Source organism: Typopeltis vanoorti, chromosome 12, assembly GCF_054136105.1.
Source record: "Typopeltis vanoorti isolate ZY-2024b chromosome 12, IOZ_Tvanoo_1.0, whole genome shotgun sequence".
NCBI lineage: Eukaryota > Metazoa > Arthropoda > Arachnida > Uropygi > Thelyphonidae > Typopeltis > Typopeltis vanoorti.
Window position 1 is genome coordinate 38,978,127 of NC_143560.1, and position 24,539 is coordinate 39,002,665.

The 24,539-nt window shown below is 35.9% G+C and overlaps 1 protein-coding gene across 1 annotated transcript in view; it reads right to left on the reverse strand.

The window, feature by feature from the left end:
• Positions 1-22,962, reverse strand: part of LOC150100717 (N-acetylglucosamine-6-sulfatase-like) — a 147,580-nt gene extending 124,618 nt beyond the window's left edge. The window contains exons 1-4 of the mRNA XM_090401336.1: positions 22,583-22,962; positions 19,959-20,018; positions 16,354-16,557; positions 5,133-5,198 (exon numbers count right to left, since the gene is read on the reverse strand). Of these exons, the coding sequence (XP_090257462.1) occupies positions 5,133-5,198; positions 16,354-16,557; positions 19,959-20,018; positions 22,583-22,717 (465 nt within the window). The 5' untranslated portion in view covers positions 22,718-22,962. The remainder of the gene's footprint in view (positions 1-5,132; positions 5,199-16,353; positions 16,558-19,958; positions 20,019-22,582) is intronic.
• Positions 22,963-24,539: the final 1,577 nt, after the last annotated feature.

Sequence of the window (24,539 nt, forward strand, 5' to 3'; positions counted from 1 at the left end):
TCTGGAGATTGTTGAAGAAGCTCAGAAATGAAGAAAAGATTGCTGTAAAAGGAATTAGAGATGATAAAGGTGACAAGAAAACAGTAGAAAAAGATATCCTTGAAGTATGGAGTAATTACTTCGAAAAATTGCTAAATGAAACAAGCAGTGAGAGCACAGTGGTAAAAAAACACTCAAAGTTTGCAGTCAGGAATACATATCCATACTTGAAGTAAAAAAGGCCATCAAAGTCCTGAAATGTGGAAACACAGCAGGAATAGATGATATTCGACCAGAAATGCTCAAGTGTGGAGGTATAAAAGTCTTACACTGGCTGCACTGCATAGTTCAGAAAGTCTAGATGAAGGGACAAATTCCGGATGATTGGAGTAGAGCTCTCATAGTACGCATATATAAAAAGGGAAATAAAACTGATGTGAGAATTACAGAGGCATTTCTCTACTGAGTGTCCCTAGTAAGATTTCGCATGTATACTTGAGAAACGTTGAGAGGGATTGTGGAAGCAAAGTTTCGTGAAGAACAAGCTGGATTCAGGCCAAATAGAGGCTGTCAGGATCAAATTTTCATTTTACAACAAATAGTTGATAAATCATGGGAATATAACAAAGATCTGTATTTAAGTTTTGTAGATCTGGAAAAGCATATGACAAGGTGCCAAGAGAGAGAGAGAAGCTATTCAAAATGCTACAGTTATATGGTGTCAATGGGGCATTATATCAAGCAATACTTAGTCTTGCTTTGAGTTGTAAGTCAGCAGTTAGAATTGATGGAAGTATAGTAAGAAGGTTTAATGTTAAATCTGGTGTGAGACAAGGATGTACATTATCCCCTCTCTTATTCATTATCTATATGGATCACATTATGAAGGAAAGTGGTATTAAACATGATATCAAAATTGGGGATGTTAATCTCAGATCTTTGCTTTATGCAGATGATGTTATACTTCTAAATAAATCTGCTAGAAGTCTGCAAGAGTCCATGACTAAATTGAATAACTGTTGTAATAGATATAGTATGAAGGTCAGCAATAACAAGACAAAGACAATGAAAATAATTAAAAGCACTGAAAATATCAATTGCATTGTGAATGGAGAACCTATAGAACAAGTAAAACATTTCAGCTAGTTAGCATTATTTTTAGTGATGACGGTAAATTAAATATGGAAATACACAACAGAATCGACAAAGCTGGTATGGTAGGAAGTCAACTCTGAATAAATTTATATGGAATAAGAGAGAAATTTGTCAAAACACTAAATTAGCTGTATACAAGACGGTGTTCAAACCAATTTTAACTTATGGATCTGAGAGCTTGGTTAGAAGTAAAACATTTATCCAAAGACTAGAAACTGCAGATATGAGAGTCCTGAGAAAGATTAGATGTCATGAACAGATGGCATCAATGGTATTATCATATTAAAAATGAGGATATTAGGAAACCTCCGCATAGCCTTTAAAGGAATGCAGAGAACCGATCAGGGCTTTTGACCTAATGTCCAATCTTCACCTTCTCGTGGTGCACCCTGTTGATTATCTACCTGGATACTGAACGAACGAGGATGGGCTGGCAATTTGGGATTTAGCCGACCAAATTGTATTCTTATTGGCTTAAACCAATATACAAAATGATGGTACAACATGACAAAATTTCATGCTGGCTCGGGTGTCGCCGGTTAAAAAAGGCCCCCTGTTGTTTTCACATGGGATCCAGTGCGAACTGCTAAAAGTCAGCTACTGGAACAAATCTGAAAGCACACCCCAAATCAACATCACCAGAGTTAAAGATCGGTACTATCAACATAAGAAGCCTGAATGTCAAATAATTGGTGCTAGCTGAGGAATTAGATAAGTACCAGATCGACATAATAAGGGTGACTGAAACAAAAAAGACAAAAACTGGTGAGATCTTTCTGAACAATAAATACAAAATGTTATATTCAGGAAATGACAATCAAGGAAAAGAAGGAGCAGCCATAGTATTCAACACAAAATACGAGGCTAATCTTCTTGAATAGCAGGCAGTCTCAAGTGATGTCTGCAAATATCAGAATGTGGAATTGGACAATGAGACTTATTTGTACCTATGGTCCCACAGAAGGTTCTAATAAGGTAGAAGTGGAGGAATTTTTTGATGCTTTAGAAAAATCAACTGACACAATGAAAAAGGAAAAGTTGGTCCTTGTTGGGGATCTAAATAGCAGAGTAGGAAATGATTGTCAGACATACAAAAATATTTTGGGAAAATTTGGAGAAAAGATTAAAGCCAATAACAAGAAATCCAACAGGTATTTCCCAATAAATTGGAAATACCTGTTGGATTTCTGCTCAGGACATGGACTGGTTATTACTAACACCATGTTCCAACATAAAAATGTGCACAACTTCACATGGAGAAAAGAAGCAAGGAATATGAAAAGTCTCATTGACTATGTTATTGTTCATAGTGATGTTTTCTCCCTGGTGCAGGACACCAGAATGTACAGAGGATTTGAAATAGGAAGTTAACACTATTTAGTCTTGAGCAGGATAAAATTGAATTTCATATTGAAAAGAATAACATGTAAGAAAGTTTTAAAGCAAATAAAAGTTTAGTCTACAGTACACATCTGAGCAGCTCTCAGATGTGTACTGTAGACTAAAATACGCAAATATTATTCAAGAAAAAAATGAAAGAATTTGAGAACAGGAACCAAACCTTGGAGATTCAGTGGCAAGCCTTGAAGATAACCCTGATTGATTCAGCCAGAGAGGCATGTGGTGAGGTTGTCTGCAAGGATAGAAAAATCAAAACCCCCATGGTGGACACAGGAAGTTAAAGAGGCAGTGAAGGAAAAGAAGAAAGCATATCAAACGTTCCTGGCAAATAAGTCAGCTTTTGTTCTTAGAGAATACAGAGACAAATGTAAGAAAGCAAAACACTGTGTAAAACTAGCTAAACAAAAGTAATAGCAGTACTTTGGCAAGAACATAGAAAATAAATATCAAGAAGGTGATAAGATATTGTTTAGGTTGTTGAAGAAACTCAGAAATGGAGAAAAGAGTGCTGTAAAAGGAGTTCGAGATGATAAAGTGACATGAAAACGGGAGGAAAAGATATCCTTGAAGTATGGAGTAATTACTTCGAAAAATTGCTGAATGAAACAAGCAGTGATAGCACACCAGTAAAAAAACACTCAACAGGCATACAGTCAGGAATACATATCCATACTTGAAGTAGAAAAAGCCATCAAAGGCTTGAAATGTGGAAAGGCAGCAGGAGTAGTTGATATTTGACCAGAAATGCTGAAGTATGGTGGTATAAAAGTCTTACAGTGGCTGCACTGCATAGTTCAGAAAGCTTGGACAGAGGGAAGAATTCCCAATGATTGGAGTAGATCTCTAATGGTACCCATATATAAAAAGGGAAATAAAACTGAATGTGAGAATTACAGAGGAATTGCATAGATCTTGCCAGGAACACTCATAGGTTCTCTACTGAGTGTTCCTGGCAAGATCTATGCAAATATACTTGAGAAACGGTTGAGAAGAATTGTGGAAGAAAAGCTGGGTGAAGAATAAGCTGGATTCAGGCCAAACAGAGGCTGTAAGAATCGGATCTTCACTTTACGACAAATAGTTGAGAAAGCAGGGGAATATAACAAAGATCTATATTTAAGTTTTGTTGATCTGGAAAAGGCATATGACCAGGTTCCAAGAGAGAACTATTCAATATGCTACAGTTATATGGTGTCAATAGGGCATTATATCAAGCAATACTTAGTCTGTATTTGAGCTGTAAGTCAGCAGGTAGAATTGAAGGAAATACAGGAAGATGGTTTAATGTTAAATCTGGTGTGAGACCAGGATGTATATTATCCCCTCTCTTATTCATTATCTATATGGATCATATTATGAAGGAAAGTGGTATTAAACATGATATCAGAATTGGAGATGTTAATGTGAGCTCTTTGCTTTATGCGGACGATGTTATACTTCTAAATAAATCCGCTACAAGTTTGCAAGATTCCCTGACTAAATTGAATAACTGTTGTAATAGATATGGTATGAAGGTAATCATTAAAAAGATAAAGACAATGAAAATAGGTAGAATTGGTGAAAATGTCGACTGTGTTGTGAATGGGGAACCTGTGGAACAAGTAAAACATTTCAGCTATTTAGGCACGATTATTACTGAAGATGGTATATTAAATATGGAAATAGACAACAGAATCAACAACGCTGGTATGGTAGGAAGTTAACTGAACAAATTCATATGGAATAAGAGAGAAATTAGCCAATACACTAAATTAGCTGTATACAAGAGATTGTTCAAACCAATTTTGACTTATGGATCTGAGAGCTGGATTAGAAGTAAAACACTTGACCAAAGACTAGAGACTGCAGATATGAGAGTCCTGAGAAAGATTAGGAGTATGAAAAGATGGCATCAATATCATATTAAAAATGAGGATATTAGGAAAGAACTTGACATTGTCGGCATCCAGGAATGCATTAGTAGAGCTAATCTCTGGTGGTATGGTCACTTAAACAAAATGGACGAGGAAAGATTAGCAAAACAAGTGCTCTCTGTCAGGTTGGCAGGAAAAAGACCCAGAGGAAGACCAAGATATAGGGAAATTGATATGGTACAATGTGCCTTAGACGATAGAGATATAAGATCTGATAATGATAATGATCATCATCATCATCATCATCAGGAATTTGATGATGATGATACTATCATATCCTGTACACCCCCTGAGAGTATATGGCAGAATGATGATGATGAAATTAGACAAACAAATGGGAAAAGGGTGATCTTTATGGTTGATTCTGATTAGAGCAATATAGATTGGGATGACTAGATAGCAACCAAAAGAAAAGAAAATTAGTTTCTAAAGTCTTTAAGGGATTTACTACCTCAGACAGTATGTAACAGAGGTCACCCAAGGATTGAGGATCTTGAATTTGATTATCTCAGAGGATGTTAGTTTTTTTAATGGACTTTTTTGTCCATTCAAATTACTAACTGACTTCTTTTTAGCAAATATTATTGGAGCAAAGTACTTTATAGGTTTTCAAAAGCTTGTTTTAAGTTAAACTGACATAAAAAAAATAAAATTAAAAATAAAATTTAATTATTTGTTACATACCAAAGCATTCCAATGATCCCAACCAGGTGGAATATGACTTGTGCCTCCTACATCAGGAAACCCGTACTGAAATATTACAAACTTGTGATAAATAAAATAACTACTATGTAAATAAAAAAATGCTGAAACATTATTAATTAATATAATACTGTAATGAAAAATACTTTTCAGCTAACTTAGCAGGTTGAGATGCTAAAGCATTTACTATTACTCACAGAAGCTATTCACTTATATATCAGATCCCAACAAGCCAACCAACACAACTGTTTCCATATCATTAAGATTTATATATAAATAATGATAGGAAAGAGTTCTTCATAGGAAACACAGATCACAAATATTTGCCGATTTTTCTCTTCTTTGACTCTGCTATGTTGATCTTGATCAGAAGATTTCAATCTCCTAATCTGAATGTTTGAACTGCATCTTGGAATAGCCTATAATCTATATCCCACTTCAAATTCTTATCTTTTGTCTATGGCTGTTTTGTATTATTTTATGTATGGCTGAAGGTTGCAGATCCTGATAGAATTTCTTGAGGAAATGTTGTTCTAAAGAAAAGAGGCAGATGAAATAAAGGTAGTGGAGATAAATCAGTTTCAATAGCAGGGTTCCTTCACTTTCCTCAAGATCTGTAATAACACAAACAATGGCTATGCAACATCCAACTGTAGGACGTGCAGTTGGGACTGTTAATAAATGTTGGACCGCCAGTGCTTGTGTTATTACAGGCCTCATGGAAAGTGCAAGAATGATAGATATGATATCAGCAGAACGGCATCCGTGAAATTACCTAAGGAAGAGATACAGACTATATGCAAGATATTGATTGAAAGGAATCATCAATTAGCCACATACCTTCTTCTGGACAGCATAAAGAATTTTTAAAGAGATTTTTATTGCACTTCTCCAAATGTAAAAGCAGGATTCTAACGTCAGGCACATTTGGGATTTGTAAAATAGTTTGTGTCTAGATATATGAAAAGTAACTTTGAGCATAAAAAGATCCCAAGTATTTTCACTTATGTATCAGATCCTAACTAGTTTACCAACACAACAATTTCCTCATCAATAACCTTAAATATAAATAAAGATGGGGAGAGAATTCTCCAGTAGGAAACTCAGATCACATATTTGCAGATTTTTCTCTTCATTGATACCATCTTCAGTCTCACTGGGCAGCACTATAATGAGGTTATAAAAAAGTCAAATGGGATTTACTTGTAATTTCTATTGTTCTAATCCATTTCTATTCCTCTGGCTACAACTACAACTGATTAGTGTGGGTATTTAGATCTTCTGATCTGAATGTTTGTATTGCATCTTGGAATAATAACCTTTAATCTATATTCCATCTCAAATTATTACTCTCTTATTTGAGACTATTTATTATTATTATTATTGTATGTATGGCTGGAGGTTACAGATCCTGATAATATCTCTTGAGGAAAGTTGCCCAAAAGAAAACAGGCAAATGGAATAGCATGACAAATGGGAATGTAAGTCATAATTAAATTAGTAAAACTCACAACAGATTATACTTACATAATATTTTAATGATTAAACCCAGAATTTTTGCCCAAGTATCAAGGGCATACCAAAGATGCTCTTGATATCTGAGCAAAAATTCTGTGCTTAATAATAAAAATATCCTTAATAAAAAATTTTTAAAAAATCCATATTCAGGCAGATGGAATAAAAAGTGGAGTAGGTTGAGTGGATGCACAGCCACTGCTTGTGTAATTACAGGTCTTGTGGAAAGTGAAGGAATAATGGATGTCACATCAGTGGAACAACACCCCTAAGGAAGAGCTAAATCAGATACAGAGATTATGCAGAATGGTGATGCAGTGATTGAAATGAGTCATTAATTAACTGTATGAATCTTCTGGATAGCATCAAGAAGTTTTAGGGAAATTTTTATTGCACTGCTTCAAATGTGAGAACAGTATTCTACTGTCAGTCACATTTGGGATTTTTGAGCAGTCAGTAGCTGGATATGTGAAAAGAAATTTCTTGAGCATAAAAGGATTTATTTTTATTTATTTTTTTTTTTAGTCTGATCTGAAAAAAAAATCTATGTATGTGTTTGTGTCAGAAAAGGCTACAGGAATATATGTCAGTCCAAGAAAAAAAAAAAACTGATCTTGTCTCCTATCCTTATACCATTGAAAAATACTATAAAAACCAATGTTTGAAATTGGGGCATGTTATTTATTTTGCCAAATATTAGATACAAATGGCAATGACATACTTGTTATAGGACTGCTCACAGTTATTTTTGAGACCGCTTAAGGATTAATGCTATAACAGGAGAGATCTCCATATATTCTCTAAGGAATACATGAATGACTAAGGCTTCTGACCCAATACCCAATCCTCACCTCTCCACAACATAACCTGTGAGCAGATATCAATCCAGATACTAAATGAACAAACTAGAATAATCTGGCAATTTGGGACATAGCCAATCAAATTATATTCTGTACTGCTTTAAACCACATATGATATGATGGTACAATATATTCTCGTGCCAGTGAATTTGAACTGTGCTGAAGAAAGTGATTTTTAATCAGTGAATAGTCCGTTTTTCTATGTTTATGAGTGCTAAATTGTTTCTCTGGAATACGAATGTGTGGCGGTGAATTTGAGCTGTGCTGAAGAAAGTGATTTTCAATCGGTGAATAGTCCGTTTTTCTACGTTTTTGAGTGCTAAATTGTTTCTCTGGAATACGAGTGTACTTCAGTGGTTGTTTGAAGTTAGTTGTCACGATATTGTGTATTTTGATTACCGAGAAGACGGGGTCGGATTCAAATGCATAATGGTGGAAGACAAAGATGAAGCTAAGTTTTCATTACTGTATTTAGTTTTATTTCATTTTATTCATTTATATTTAGTGTACTTAAATGTTTTGCTTGTAATTGTTTGTACTTTTTCTTTTATTTTCAGTTTGTGTGTCATCTTATTTTGACACTATTTTGAATAATTAACGATTACGCAATTGTTCCTTGCCAGTAAGGAATGATGGCGGATTCAGCTGCAGTCGCAAATGGCGTGTCGCCAAGTCTTCCACCATTTAAGAACTCTATTATAAGTAATATAATAAGGGACTTTGTGGTATGCATCTTGGGAATTGGATATGTGGCTTGTGAGGGGGGCATGTGTGTGTAAAGTACACACAGTGGGAGGAAATAAATGCATTAGATATATCAATAACCAACCTTGTTGCTCCAGGGATGGGAAATGAATATAGGAAGACGAGCGGTGTGATAGGAGAGAATGAAGAAAGAATATGAATGAGAAAATAATAGTTGATAATGTTGAAGGCGTGAGTGACTGTGAAAGTTTAGGAGATGGTTTTGTTGGGAGAGTGAATTTCGATTAAAAGTGACTGACCTGCAGAAGGAGATAGATGAACTGAAAGAGGAGGTGGAATGTCTTGTGAATAAGAGAAGTATGAAAGATGGGATTAGGAGAATGGAAGAGATAAATGCAAGGCGAATCAGAATAGGGGATAGAGAGAATTTTGGGAATGAAAGAAGAGGAGAGAATGGAAACAGTAGGAGAGAGGAACTGAGAGAGAGGTATGGGAGTGTTCGAAGAAGAGAGAATGAAAAAATAGTAGGAGAGATGGAATGAGAGAGGTATGGGAATGCTAGAAGAGAGAATAGGAGCAGTAGAGGAGAGGGGATGAGAGACATGTATGGGAATGAAAGAAGAGGAGAGAATGGAAACAATAGGAGAGAGGGAATGGTAAGAGGTATAATGTATGGGGACTCGATGATCTGTGGCGTTCAAGATAGGATGCGTGAGGAGTGTTTGCCAGGAGGAACAATAGAAAGTGTGGCTATGGCAATTTAGAGAGGTTCAAGGGTGGATGAGATGATTGTGATGGTAGGAACAAATGACTGGAGTAGTAATGTAAGTCAGGCAGTGAGAGATATATAAGATTTTTGCTTGAGGCTGTATGGAAGAAGACAGAGAGAGGAAAGATAGTGTGCATACTGCCTAGGTATGATAATGACGAGCTGAGCAGAAGAGCAGCAATATTAAATGACATAATAGCTAGAATGTGTGACAAGAGAGGACTGGAATATGTGGATGCTTGGAGTGCATTTGAAGACAGAGAGGAATTGTATGTGAGAGACCGCTTACATTTGAATGAGGAAGGACGTAGGTAGCTGGAGAGACTGCTGTTCTGAACGAGTCAGTGTGTTCCAGGAAGGATGGTAGCAGGAGTGGCCTCTTGTAAAAATGGCTACTTGGGAGAAGGGGGACGACATCAGATAACACTGAGCCCAGTGGAGTCTAGAGGGGATAATGCTGGGTATAGAAATAACAGCATTTATATGCCTTACACTAATGCCAGGAGTATCCAGAATAAGGGAAAGGAATTGGTGGAGCAGATAGCATCAGCCTGGCCAATAATTATTGGGATCACTGAGACATAGTTGACAGAAGAGGATATAATAACAGGAATAGAAGTTGCTGGGTACAGCATTTTTCGGCAGGATAGGAAGGGAAAGAGTGGTGGTGAAGTTCTGCTTATGATAAGTGACGACCTATGTACTCTAAGAGTGGAGGCTTTGGAAAGCAGTGACACTAATGATGTTGAAAGCATATGGTGTGAGGTAGAGATGGGCAAGACAGGATATTTAGAGGGGTGTTGCTACAAACCCAGGAGCACAGAGGATGGGGACCAGGAAATGTTTAGACAGTTGAGTTTGGCAAGTGCAAGAAGAACGATTGTTATGGGAGATTTTAACTACAATAGTATAAATTGGGGAGAGGAAGATGCATGTAGCAATAAGGGAATGGAATTTTTAGAATTCTTGAGGGACAGATATCTTAGGCAACATGTAATAGAGGGAACAAGAGGTTCAAGAGTTTTGGATTTGGTTATAGCATCAGAAGAGTTGACAATAACTGAGATGACATCACTCCCACCAGTTGGAGAGAGTGACTACATGGTTTTGACTTGTAAAATGAATAGACATGCAGGAGTATCAAAGAGATGGGAATGCATGTGGAATTATAAGGCAGGTAATTATAATAGTCTTAGACATCAACTTGGGGAAGTTTCATGGAGGGAGGAACTGGAATGCCGAGATATCATTAGTGCGTGGGAAATTGTGAAAGAATATTTGTTAGCAACAATAGTAAGTTGTATACCATGAGTGAAGAAGAGGACACAATTTGGAATAAAGTGGATGACAAACAACATTAAACAGGAATAGCATGCGAAAACGAGGCTATGAAAGAGATAGAGACAGACAGGTGAAGAGATGATGCATGAAGAATATAAGACACAGGCCAGAAGAGTGACTAGTATGGTAAGGAAGGCAAAACTGGAATATGAGAGGAGATTGGCCCTAAGATCCAAAGAAAATCCTAGGGAATTTTTTTAGCTATGTGGCCAGCAGGAAGAGAAACAACCGTGGAAGAATGATATTGTGGGATAAAAATGGGAATAGACTAACAATACAGAGGACATAGTGGAATTGTTCAATGACCACTTTATTGGGGTATTTCATCCTGGAGGAGTCAGTTTTAATACTAGAGGGATAGGGCAGGTTCGAGGTCTAGAGGTACAGGAGGAGAGTGTGTTTCAAATACTGAAACACAATCCAGTAAAGCTGTGGGATTTCACCACTAGTATTTCATCTAATGGTATTTCACCACTAGTTTTGAGAGAATGTGCTAAGGAACTGACAGTGCCTTTGAGCTGGGTTATCAATGAAAGTCTGGCTGCAGGAAAGATGCCCATGGAATGAAAGGAAGGTAAGATAGTGCCATTGCATAAGGGCAGCAGCAGACGTTTATTTATATTTATTCTTATGGAGTTTCCTCCCTTTTCTCCTCCGTCCCTATTGGGGCGAGTTGAGCTCCCTCATGGGGGGGGTTAAGTATTTATGGCTGTAGATCCGTGTGTGTTCACAGGGCCAGTTTGTCTGCTTGCGGGTTGAAAAACCCCAGGTAAACTGGGGACCCCCCCCCCAAGTTCATGTCCAAGACTGGACAACTTGGCTATGGCTGAGGAAGATCCTTAAGCTCCTCACGTCGGCGACAGTAATCAAACCCAAGACACTCCTTTCCCAGGCATATGGTTGCAAAGCGCAAAGCCACTAGGCTAACCACGCGGACATAGGTAGCAGACTGTAATTAGACACTTCCAGGTAGCAGTCTGGAAGTGTCTAATTATAGACCAGTTTGTGTGTCATCAGTAGTTGTTAAGATCTTGGAGAAAGTAGTTAGGACCGTATACAACATTTGGCAGATGAGGGTAATGTTATCTGTGAGAGTTGACATGGATTTGTGAAGGGGCGCTCTTGTTTTAGCAATATGCTAGCCTTTTATAATAAAGTTACAAGAGCATTAGATGAAGGAAAGGCATATACTGCCATTTTCTTAGACTTAGCGAAGGCATTTCACAGGGTGCCACATGATAAGCTGATATTTAAATTCCAGCACATGGGTCTGGATGTCAGATTGGTCAACTGGATTCAGGATTGGCTGTCCGTTGGTATCAGAGAGTTGTGTATGGTGTGGAAGTTTCAAGGAGGCAGAGGGTTACAAGTGGGGGTACCACAGGACTCAGTACTGGGAGCTATATTGTTTAACCTTTATATCAGTGACACTGTCAGTGGATTGCAAGGAAATATTCAGTTGTTTGTGGATAATGCGAAGCTGGGAAGGATTATTAGTAATAGTGCAGATATGGTAGCCCTGCAAGAGGATTTGAATAAGCTAGATAGATGAGCAAATGAATGGGGGTATCAGCTTAATGCAGCAAAATGTAAGGTCTTGAGTTTTGGAAAACATTGATAGAATGCTGCATACTCCATGGGAGGAGTTATACAGGAGGAAGTAGGGGAGACAAGAGATCTGGGGTTGATGATTGATAGAAACCTGAAATTTAGAGGACATATTGCAAAGGTGGTGAAGGTAACACAGAGGATTGCTGCAATAATGAGAAGGACACTGACCTGCAGAGATAATAGGGTTATCATTCCATTGTATAAGACTCTGATCAGACCACACTTGGACTATTGTTCTCAGATTTGGTCCCCAGGATTTCAATGGGTTAAATTAACTGTGCTAAGCTGTATAACTGATAGGAGACCTCCACATAGCCTTTAAAGAAATGCGGAGAACCTACCAGGGCTTTTGACCTAATGTCCAATCCTCACCTTCTCGTGGTGCACCCTGTTGTGTATCTACCTGGATACTGAACGAACGACGATGGGCTGGCAATTTAGAATTTAGCTGACCAAATTGTATTCTTATTGGCTTAAACCAACATACAAAATGATGGTACAACGTGACAAAATTTCATGCTGGCTGGGGTGTCGCCCGGTTAAACAAAGCCCCCTGTTGTTTTCACCAGGGAATCAGGACGAACAGCAAGAGAAAAGTCAGCTACTGAAACAAATCTGAACGCACACCCCAACTCAATATTACCAGAGTTAAAGATCAGTACTATCAACATAAGAAGCCTGAATGGAAAAGAAATGGAACTAGCTGAGGAATTAGATAAGTACCAGATCGACATAATAGGGGTGACAGAAACAAAAAAGACAAAAACTGGCGAGATCTTTCTGAGCAATAAATACAAAATGTAATATTCAGGCAATGACAATCAAGGAAAAGAAGGAGTAGCCATAGTATTTAACACAAAATACGAGGCTAATCTTCTTGAATGCAGGCAGTCTCAAGTAGAGTGATGTGGGCAAATATCAGAATGGGGAATTGGATAATAAGACTTATTTCTGCCAATGGTCCCACAGAAGGTACTACTAAGGTAGAAGTGGAGGAATTTTTTGATGCTTTAGAGAAAGCAACTGACACAATGCAAAAGGAAAAGTTGGTCCTTGTTGGGGATCTGAATAGCAGAGTAGGAAATGATTGTCAGACATACAAAAATATTTTGGAAAAATTTGGAGAAAAGGCAAAGCTAATAATAATGGCAAATACCTATTGGATTTCTGCTCAGGACATGGACTGGTTATTACTAACACCATGTTCCAACATAAAAATGTGCACAACTTCACATGGAGAAAAGAAGCAAGGAACAAGAAAAGTCTCAATGACTATGTTATTGTGAATAGTGATGTTTTCCCACTGGTGCAGGACACCAGTGTGTACAGAGGATTTGAAATAGGAAGCTAACACTATTTATTATTCAGCAGGATAAAATTGAATTTCGATAAGAATAACATGCAAGAAAGTTTTAAAGCGAATAAAAGTTGAGCAGCTCTCAGATATGAACTGTAGACTAAAATACACAAATATTATTCAAGAAAAAATGAAAGAGTTTGAGAACAGGAACCAAACCGTGGAGATTCAGTGGCAAGCCTTGGAGAAAACCCTGATTGAGTCAGCCAGAGAGGCATGTGGTGAGGTTGTCTGCAAGGATAGAAAAATCAGAACTCCATGGTGGATACAGGAAGTTAAAGAGACAGTGAAGGAAAAGAAGAAAGCATATCAAAAGTTCCTGGCAAATAAGTCAGCTTTTACTCTTACAGAATACAGAGACAAATGTAAGAAAGCTAAACACTGTGTAAAACTAGCCAAACAAAAGTCATGGGAGGACTTTGGCAAGAACATAGAAAATAAATATAAAGAAGGTGGTAAGATATTCTGGAGGTTGTTGAAGAAGCTTAGAAATGGAGGAAAGAGTGCTGTAAAAGAAGTTAACATGAAAATGGGAGAAAAAGATATCCTTGAAGTATGGAGTAATAACTTCGAAAAATTGCTGAATGAAACAAGCAGTGATGGCAGCACAGTGGTAAAAAACACTCAACAGGCATGCAGTCAGGAATACATATCCATACATGAAGTAGAAAAAGCCATCAAAGGCTTGAAATGTGGAAAAGCAGCAGGAGTAGATGATATTTGACAAGATATGCTGAAGTATGGTGGTATAAAACTCTTCCAGTGGCTGCACTGCATAGTTCAGAAGGCCTGGACAGAGGGACAAGTTTCTGATGACTGGCTCTGATAGCACCCATATATAAAAATGGAAATAAAACTGAATGTGAGAATTACAACGGTATTTCCCTATTGAGAGTTCCTGGCAAGATTTATGCCAGTATATTTGAGAAATGGTTGAGAAGAATTGTGGAAGAAAAGCTCAGTGAAGAACAAGCTACATTCAGGCCAAATAGAGGCTGTCAGGATTAGATCTTCACTTTACGACAGATAGTTGAGAAATAATGGGAATATAACAAAGATCTGTATTTAAGTTTTGTAGATCTGGAAAAGGCATATGACAAGGTGCCAAGAGAGAGAGAAGCTATTCAATACACTACAGTTATATTGGGCATTATATCAAGCAATACTTAGTTTTGCTTTGAGTTGTAAGTCAGCAGTTAGAATTGATGGAAGTATAGTAAGAAGGTTTAATGTTAAATCTGGTGTGAGACAAGGATGTACATTATCCCCTCTCTTATTCATTATCTATATGGATCACATTATGAAGGAAAGTGGTATTAAAGATGATATCAGAATTGGAGATGTTAATGTCAGCTCTTTTCTTTATGTAGACAATGTTATACTTCTAAATAAATCTGCTACAAGCCTGCAAGATTCCCTGACTAAACTGAATAACTGTTGTAATAGATATGGTATGAAGGTCAGCAATAAAAAGACAAAGACAATGAATATAGGTAGAATCATTGAAAATGTGAACTGTGTTGTGAACGGAGAACCTGTGGAACAAGTAAATTATTTCAGCTACTTAGGCACGATTTTTACTGAAGATGGTAAATTAAATATAGAAATAGACAACAGAATCAACAAAGCTGGTATGGTAGGAAGTCAATTGAATAAATTCATATGGAATAAGAGAGAAATTAGTGAGAACACTAAATTAGCTGTATACAAGACTGTGTTCAAACCAGTTTTAACTTATGGATCTGAGAGCCGTGTCTCAGAAGTAAAACACTTGACCAACGACTAGAGACCGCAGATATGAGAGTCTTGAGAAAGATTAGAGGTGTGAACAGATGGCATCAATGGCAATATCATATTAAAAACGAGGATATTAGGAAAGAACTAGACATTGGCAGCATCCAGGAATGCGTTAGGAGAGCTAATCGCAGGTGGTATGGTTACTTAAACAGAATGGAAGAGGAAAGATTAGCAAAACAAGTGTTCTCTGCCAGGTTGGCAGGAAAACGACCCAGAGGAAGACCAAGATATAGGTGGATTGATACGCTACAAAGTGTCTTAGACGATAGAAATATAAGATCTGATAATGTTGGAGTCTTGACAAGTAACAGACTGATTTGGAGGAAAATTGTAGATAGGAAGTTAGTAATGATGTAGGTTTTTCATGTAGTACTATCATATCCTGTACATCCGTTGAGGGTACATGTCAGGAATTTGATGATGATGATGATGAAATTAACTGTGGAAAGGATACAAAAAAGCAGACAGTTTCAGGACTGTACAATGTTTGTTATGAGGATCAGCTGAGGGAATATGGACACTGCAGAGTTTGATGGAAGTCGACCACCATTGAGTATGATGGTTAGTCGACCGAAGCGGTCCACACCCCACATTAACACTCTCCCCTGCCCCAGATTACCCATAAGTAAACACTTCCCCCTTTTCTCCTCCCCTCCTTCCCAAAAAAAGGTCCCTTAAACACGATAATATATATATTTATATATATATATATATATATATATTATTAATACAAAACCCAGGTTTCCAAATTAATTTTTCCCACGCCAAACCCCTCCCCCCACACTCCCTTCCTTCCCCCCCTCGTTATAAACAACCTTCAGCAGGATCATGGAGTTGGAAGTCATCCCAGTATCTAAACAAGGTATGTACAAAATTTTTCCACTTCTTTTAATCTGCTATAATTTATAATTGCCTTCTACACTCACCCATAATGCCCTAAAATATATATACCTTTTTTGAGTAATTATAGCCAATGTATTTAAAATAAGGGACACTCCTAAACAAAAACAGGCTATAATAGCCATAATTATAATATATTTCATATAGTTTTGTATATAAAGTAAGGCACTATATATATATAAAATATGGTTTATTTTTTTTTAATTTTTGTATATTTAAATTTAAGTGCATAGTTATCATTCAGAAGTGGCAGATATTCAATAAAATACCATGCAATAAATTAGGATTACTAATATTTTTTTTTTAATTTCTTCTTGGTATGAAAATGTTCATTTATAACATACTCACATTGTTTAAATACTTTCCAGCATAAAATGTGGTATAATTGTTCTGTTTCAGAAGAGTAATAAAAGTTTTCTTTTCTCCTGTTTGTTGCCAAAATTCTGAATTGCAGTTACCTGAAACAGAGTTATTGATCACGCCATGGTTGAAGGCATAACATCCTGTCAGAATACTGGCACGACTAGGACAGCATAATGGGGTGGTCACAAACTTATGGAAAACAAAAGAATCAATATCTTATAAACAGATTTAATGAAGTTTTAAAAGCTAGATTCTGAAATTAATTATTAATTCTACTTTTTGCTTTTATTACCATTAAAACTAATAATGTAAATTAAATTATTAACTGTAAATTTTAAAAAAATTTATATGTGTGTATGGCAAAATAATTTCTATTCACAAAAAGAATGCATGGCCATAGGCTCCAGTTCACCACTTTTCCCTCCCTTAGCTAACTTTTACGTGGAAGACGTTGATTAATGAGCTCTAGATTCAGTCAAAAGCCCAAAGTTTGCCTAAGATATGTTGACAATATATTTTCCATTCTGCCCCACAGCCACCAAACATTAAATACAATGCATTCTTAAGCTACCTGAGCTGGGCCGGCTTAACACGGTAAGCAGACAATGCGCTGCATCGGGGTGTCTTCTTCAATGGACGCTGAAGTGAGTAGAAAAAATAAAACAAAAACACATTTTATTATTAGTGTTTATTAAATCTGGATAGTCACTAAATATATTATAATAAATACTGTGAATTTTAAGAACATTTAGCAAAAACTGCAAGTTATTTTTTGCTGTGTCTAGTATAGAGCTGGGACAGTTGGGAGTCTAGTTGGGACACATGCGATGCATTTTTCCCAACGTTGCGTCCACTTCTTAAACAAATGTAAGAGTCTGTTTTTTGAGAGTTCTTTCAAAACCACCTCTGCAGCTTTTACACATGCTTTGTTGCTTTCGAAATGGCGGCCTCTTAGTGGTTTCTTGAGCTGAGGAAACAGCCAGAAATCGCACGGTACGAGATCAGGACTGTATGAAGGGTGTGGTAGGATATCTGTGTTGTTCTTCTGCGAAACATCCACTACACAACCAGCAATATGTGGCCTTGCATTATCGTGATGCAATAAGAAGCCATTCTTCAGCAATGGATGCTTCCTTTTGACGTGCTTGGTGATAATCGCTGCTGTGTTGATCACTGTTTCTGTGATGGACGTTGAAGGTCTTCCCTCACGTTCAAGATCTTCCACATTTTGCCTTCCTTAAAAGTTTTTATGCCAGCGAAAAACACTTGCCCTCGACATTGCTTCATCGTGGAAAGCTTCACGTATCATGTTAAAAGTGTCCAATGCCGATTTTTGCAAACGAACACAAAATTTAATCGCATAACGCTGTTCCAAGGATGCTTCCATTTCGAAGACTGGTTGCGCCTCGTAGGCACGCCGATGAGCACTTGCGTTTAGTCACGTGACACTCTGGCACATCAGCCCGTATACGCCATCTATCAACCTCTTTTGTTAATACAGACAGCAACATTTCTTTATTCCACAGAAATTAATATTGTGATGAGTGGTTTCGCCACAGTAAAATTAGTCTTATTACTTATTGAACAGCCCACGTAGATTACATTATGAAGGAAAGTGGCATTAAACCTGATATCAAAATTGGAGATGTTTCTTAGCTCTTTACATTAAGCAGATGATATTATATTTCTAAATAAATCCAGTACAAATCTGCAAGATTCCCACTAAATAAAATAACTAACTATAATCTATTTGGTATGAAAATCAGCAAAAGACAAATAAAAAGACAAAGACAATAAAAATAGGTAGAAATGCTGAAAACATCAGCTGCATCCTGAATGGAGAATCTATTGAACAAGTAAAACATTTCAACTATTTAGGCACAATTTTTATTGAATATTATTATTATCCTATGACTCCCATGGAGTCAAAGACACATCTAGGAGTCCCTCTGTCATATGCACAGCTCATTCATACCACACCTTAAACATTCAAATATACCACACCTTAAACATTCAAATTCTCTGCAGAAACCACACTTTCAGGCAAGGCATTCCAATCATTCGCAGCTCTGAATGCAAAAAATCTACTTCTCACTCCCTTGTTCACATCCTCCTTATACAGCTTCCAGGAGATAACAGAATTAGCAAAGCTAGTATGGTAGATCAACTGAATAAATTTATATGGAAAAAGAGAGAAATTAGTCAAAACACTAAACTAGCTGTATACAAAATGGTGTTCAAACCAATTTTAACTTATGGATCTGAGAGCTGGGTTAGAAATAAAAATAAAACACTCAGTCAAAGACTGGTAACCACATATATGAGAATTTTGAGAAAGATTAAAGTGAACAGATGGCATCAATGATAGTATCATGTTAAAAATGAGGATATTAGGAAAGAACTAGACATTGTTAGCATTCAGAAATGTGCAGACAGAGCTAATCTCAGATGGTGTGGTCCCTTAAACAGAAATGGGGGGGGGGGGGGGTATTAGCAAAACAAGTGTTCTTTGCCAGACTAGGGAAAAAAATTATCCAGAAGAAGATCAAGATGTAGATGGACCAATATAAAAAGTGCCTTTGAAGATAGAAATATAACATTTGGAAATATAAAAGTGCTGACAGATTAATTTGGAGGAAAATTGTCAATCAGAACTTAATAATGGTGTAATATTTTCAAGAAATACTATCATAATATCCTGAACATCCCCTGATATTATATTTTGGGAATTTGATGATGATGGCTATTATCTAATTTGGAAAAACCGAGTATGCTGGTATTATTATGTATCTATGTATAAAGATGGATGAAAATCAAACCATCCTATCTACAGTGAGTGGTGAACTCAGTACATGGTTCACCTTTTTCTTTTTTTTTTTCTTAAATTCCAGCTAGTTGGTTTCAAAATGTAGTTGTGGGATTTGTTTTTCTCCGGGAGCTCTGATTTTCCCCTCACAAATGTAAAACCAGTTGAACATAATTACTAGAATTAGTACATGTATATCATGGAAATATGAATTTAGGTAAATCATGCAGACTCTGCCATTGCCACCCAAGGATAAACTAATCTCTAGATGGAAGGCCAATAATAATAATAATAATTCCATCTTCATGTTAGGCTCAATGGCCTGTCACAGCCAAGTAAATAACTTGACATTGCAGAAATCTGGCTACTCCTTATGATGGGTAGTTAATCTTATCCATATTGTTTTCTATGGCTGTAAACTGTGTACATTCTTCTGGCAGGTTTGTCCGTTGTGTGGGATGAAAAACTAAAGTTTTCAGGTGGAAAAACCATGCCAACTCTATATGAGACTAGATAACTCATTATCTGAAAAGCTCTGATAAAGGTTCTTTGCATCCTAGATGGCATTTGAACACACAGTTATTATTGCATAAAGCAGAATTCCAGCACCAGGTGAAATTTTTCTTTGTGAGTAGATAAATATCGCAAAATTTCACCAATTCAGCCACAGCTAAACCATAACTAAACAGAATTCACATATTGATCATGAATACAGGATGTTTTACTGTGTATTGCATGTTTTTTTAAAGTTGTCTTATAGAGTTTTGCTAAAAATAATACTTGCCATATTCTTGAACAGTGCTCCCCTTTGCTCAACCCATCTTCTTGTTCCTTGCATTGGTTTCTGAAATATGAAAAAATAAAGAATAATGCTACATACTTTATTAGTATTAATTAACACAAAATTTCATTACATTGCTATAGTTATTAAAGTAATATAATGCATATTCATACCTGAAGCAGCTTTTCTTTATGGGAGGATATAATAAGGAAGTGAAAACTATAGTCACCACCTGGCAAATGAAAATCTTTTGCAGACAAGCAACTCTTACCTATCCATCTTATTTCAATTTAGTCTACATGTAAGCACCAGAAAAACTGTGGTGACCAAGAAAAGAAATGACTAACATTTTCTAAATTATTGGGCCTCAGGACATAATGCACAACTAAGTCCACCTCTCCACTGATGAGTTGACCATTTTCAAGATATTTTTACCTACTAACCTAAATCCATGATACTTCTTGAATAATGTGTATAAAGCAGTGGGTCATAATTGACTATCTCATAGGTAGATAACTCCCAAAATAACCACACAACTTACTACTTAAATTTCTGTGACCGTAAAGTTCAAGAAATGAATGTCATTCAGAAAAAAAAAAGAAAAAGAAAAAAAGTGAACTAAGAAGAAATTGAGCAAACATACATACAATTTTTTCAAAAGTGTTTTCTTCAATATTATTTCCCAACTAGAACCCAGTCAGTAGTCAGATCGAGCTAACCTAACCTAACCTAAACATAAACCTGAAAAAAATTAGCACTTGGAAGGCTGACCCCCCCCCCACCCCTTTTCCAGGTACATGAGTGAAGCTAGCAAAGTAGTTTCCTGGTGGAACTTCAAGGAAGAGTGATAAAAAGATTTGAGGCCACTTGATGAGAGAATGAATTTTAGATATTTAATGGAGTGTTGTATAGGTCAGGGAATGTGGAGGAAGAGCATTCTGAAATTCAGACAGATACGATTAATGAGTGTTAGGCAGGTGATAATAACGAGTGACTTTAGATATAAAAGCAATGACTGGAAGCAGAAAAGGACATGTGAATAGGGAGAATGAATTTCTCAAGCTGTTTAGGAATAACTACCTTGGACAGCATTTGGTGGAAACAACACCTGGCACACAAACACTGGATTTAATTTTTACATCTCATACAGTGATAACAGATGAAGTCATCATGATACGATGTCACAATTTAGTGAGAATGATCATGTATTTTGACATGAGAAATAAATAAACAGAGCAACATACTACAACAAAATAAGGAAATAGACTGATGCCCTATGACGTGATCAACTGAAGGGAAGTAGTCACTAATGCATGAGACCTTGAGTTCAGTTATTCAATATGACATTGCTGATGGCACTGTCATATTGGAAAGGAGAAACTGCCATATGAAAAGATATTTGGTTGAGGCAGGAAAATGAAATCCTAAAGATCTACACTAGCAGAAAGAATAGTAAAAGAAAGGGGACATCACATAAGGCGACGTGAATAACCTCTCCCATGTTCTCTTTTATCTGATGCATGTTGAAAATGTTTCCATAAATCTATCTTAGATCTTTTTTAATAAACTATTTAAAAAGGAAAAGAAAAAAAAAAACTTTTATTATAATTCAAAATAAAATGTATATATAAGTTGCATTTTATTTATTTACTTAAAAATTCACAACAGCTTTCCACTCTAAGTTCTTGGAGTAAAAAATAGCCCTTTACCCTCGTCCATCAATGATTTATCTTAAAAAATCAACATGCTGTATACAGGATATTACCACATTAGTTACTTTCATCTAAGCATCTTCTACTATCTCTCTCTTCATCACTGTGCAATCCAGGTTACCAAGTCTGAGCAAAGTAGTCTACATATGGTCAATAATAGTCCCAAATAGAAACAATAACTTCTTTATCAGATTAGCATTTTCTCGACACTGATTTTTATTTACTACTTCAGCTCCTCAATCCTTATGCTCATTAATTTCATGCAATTTTTTATTATTAAGACTTTTATTCATTAATTTATAATCATAGCAATAAATTAAAAGTTTTTAATTGTTATTTAAAATTACTGTATTGACTAACTGAAATATCGGTGATTAAATTTATAATTTCAATAAAATAATTTGAAATTCATTTGACAATTTCTACTTTTATTTATGAAGCTATAGAAACTATTTTAACTGAAATTTGATAACTCATACAGAAATCTGAATTATGAAATTTGGGGCATTTAAATAGTATTATTTAATGCATTACTCTGTTACTTAATAACACAATTTACTTATAAATTGATGCTGCATGTATGAATAGCTTCCAGATTTTAAATAAAAATGAATAAATAAATGAGACCTTAAATTTTAAGGGATCAAGGGGCGGGAAAAGGGAAAACAGGATGTCCCACATCCGTTTCACCTTCTCTCCCGCAATTCCTTACCCATTCCTTGATTTTATATCAAATGTTAGCATTGCGACAGTGCTATACGCTTATATGATATTAATACCATATAGTAATCGAGGATATCTCACACTAAAGTTGTAAATATATTAATTATCAATGTTAACTGCGTGACAACACTGGGAGCTTTAAGGAGAAAAAATAAAAGTAAGAGGAAAAAGTGTGTTATACAATAAGAGTACCATTCCTTGAAGCATAACATCTTGGTCATCTGTTAAGAAAAATACAAAATTTGAAGGAGGTTTTGCTAATCCGCGGTATATCCATAAAAAAGTTATTAATGCAAATTGAAGACCACGACGTAACATTGATACCATGTTAATCACTAAAAATTAGCATTCGTTTTATTTCAAATTAAGAACGATGCGAGCTCTTCGACGGACAACAGCGTTGTACTGTAGCTACTTATAGCAGATTTATTGTAACTTTTAAAAGATGCTAACGTTAAACGCATGCGTGACATTGCGCAACAGCCAATTTCTGAAGTCCATGTAAGTTAATTATTATTATTATTCCTCCAAGTAGTCCGAAGACTCATCGCAGGAGGACACCTACAACTATCTCAACCACTACACCGACCTCTACTACAAATCATCTCCATCAACGCCATCTACCGCCTACCTCCACCATCACCAATTAATTCAACGGGATACCTTAGCATGTACAGGTAACCCTCGTATAACGCGGTACTTATACAACGCGGTTTCGATAAAAATACAATGTCTGCACATTGTAATAACCCTTTATCTTTTCATAGATTTGTCACCGTGCGACTTAAAAATCAAATTTTATCTTCGTTAAATTTGTGTCTGGCCGTATCGCGCATGTTGTTATAAGTAGCGAATTTATATTCGCTACTTACAACTACACCACGCATATAAGTCAATTGTTAACCGTATAAAGTGTTTATTGTTGAAAATTGTCTTCGTTTTCTGCCAGGAAAGTGCATTAAAAAATCATAAGTGTGTGTTAATCTCAAGCTGAGCACTTTATTTTCTGGTGAGTTACATACATAATTAATATGCAATGCTTGTTTTTATGAAAAAACAAAACAAAACATTTTTATAGTAATGGCCACAAACTGCAACGAAAGGGAAAACCAACAATGAAAAGAAAATTTATTTCTCTCGAAGAAAAAATTAAAATCTTGGATCGATTGAAAATTGGAGAAAAACCAATAGCTGTTGCAAGGACTTTGAATTTAAGAGAATCAACAATTCGAACAAACAAATTGAATATAAAATCCGAGAAAGTGTTTATTGCTGGGTCAATGGTAATGCTCGTTTACGCAATATTCTAATGGGAAAAATAGAGAAATCTTTAATGATTTGGATAGAAGATTGCACTCGAAAGAAAATTCCTTTGGATGGAAATCTTATTAAACAAAAAGCTCTCACAGTTTACAAACATTTATGAAGCAGAGCAGGTGTTCAATGCGGATGAATCTGGGTTATATTGAGGGGGTTTGCAAAAACGCACCTATATTTCGAAAAATGAAAGTCAGCTCCTGGATTGAAAGTTTCTAAAGATAGAATTACTCTAATGTTTTGTAGTAATGCATCAGGTGATGATATGCCAAAATCAGTGTTTATTAACCGATCCTCAAATCCTCGTGCTATGAAAGATTAAAATATGAACTATTTTATTTTACCTAAAACATTTATGTATTATGAACTTTACGTACAATTTGTAAATTGATAATTTTATACTATGTATTTGTTTCATAATTTATGTTTTTATAACTTGCATGAATTATATGAATTAAATAATTTTTTTTGTTGGATATGTCATTGTTGTTTATATAATTAAAAAAAAACGATTTTGGAACATAACCCTACTTTTTCATGTGATCTGAGTCTCGCATAACGCTATTTATATAACGCGGCATTTCTATGGAACCTAACATCCGCGTTATACGAGGGTTGCCTGTACTAGGATTTGTAATAAGCAGTGGTTTCTAAATTTTATGTAGGTAATCCTCATACTGGAAATATTTTCATTCCTTTCCCTTTGTTTTCATTAACTAATTTTTACAAATAGTTATCGAAAAAATAAATATTTATTTATCTAAAATCCTCAATAAAATAATATCAGGACTAAAGTTGTATTAAGATATATAGTACATACACTATCTACCAA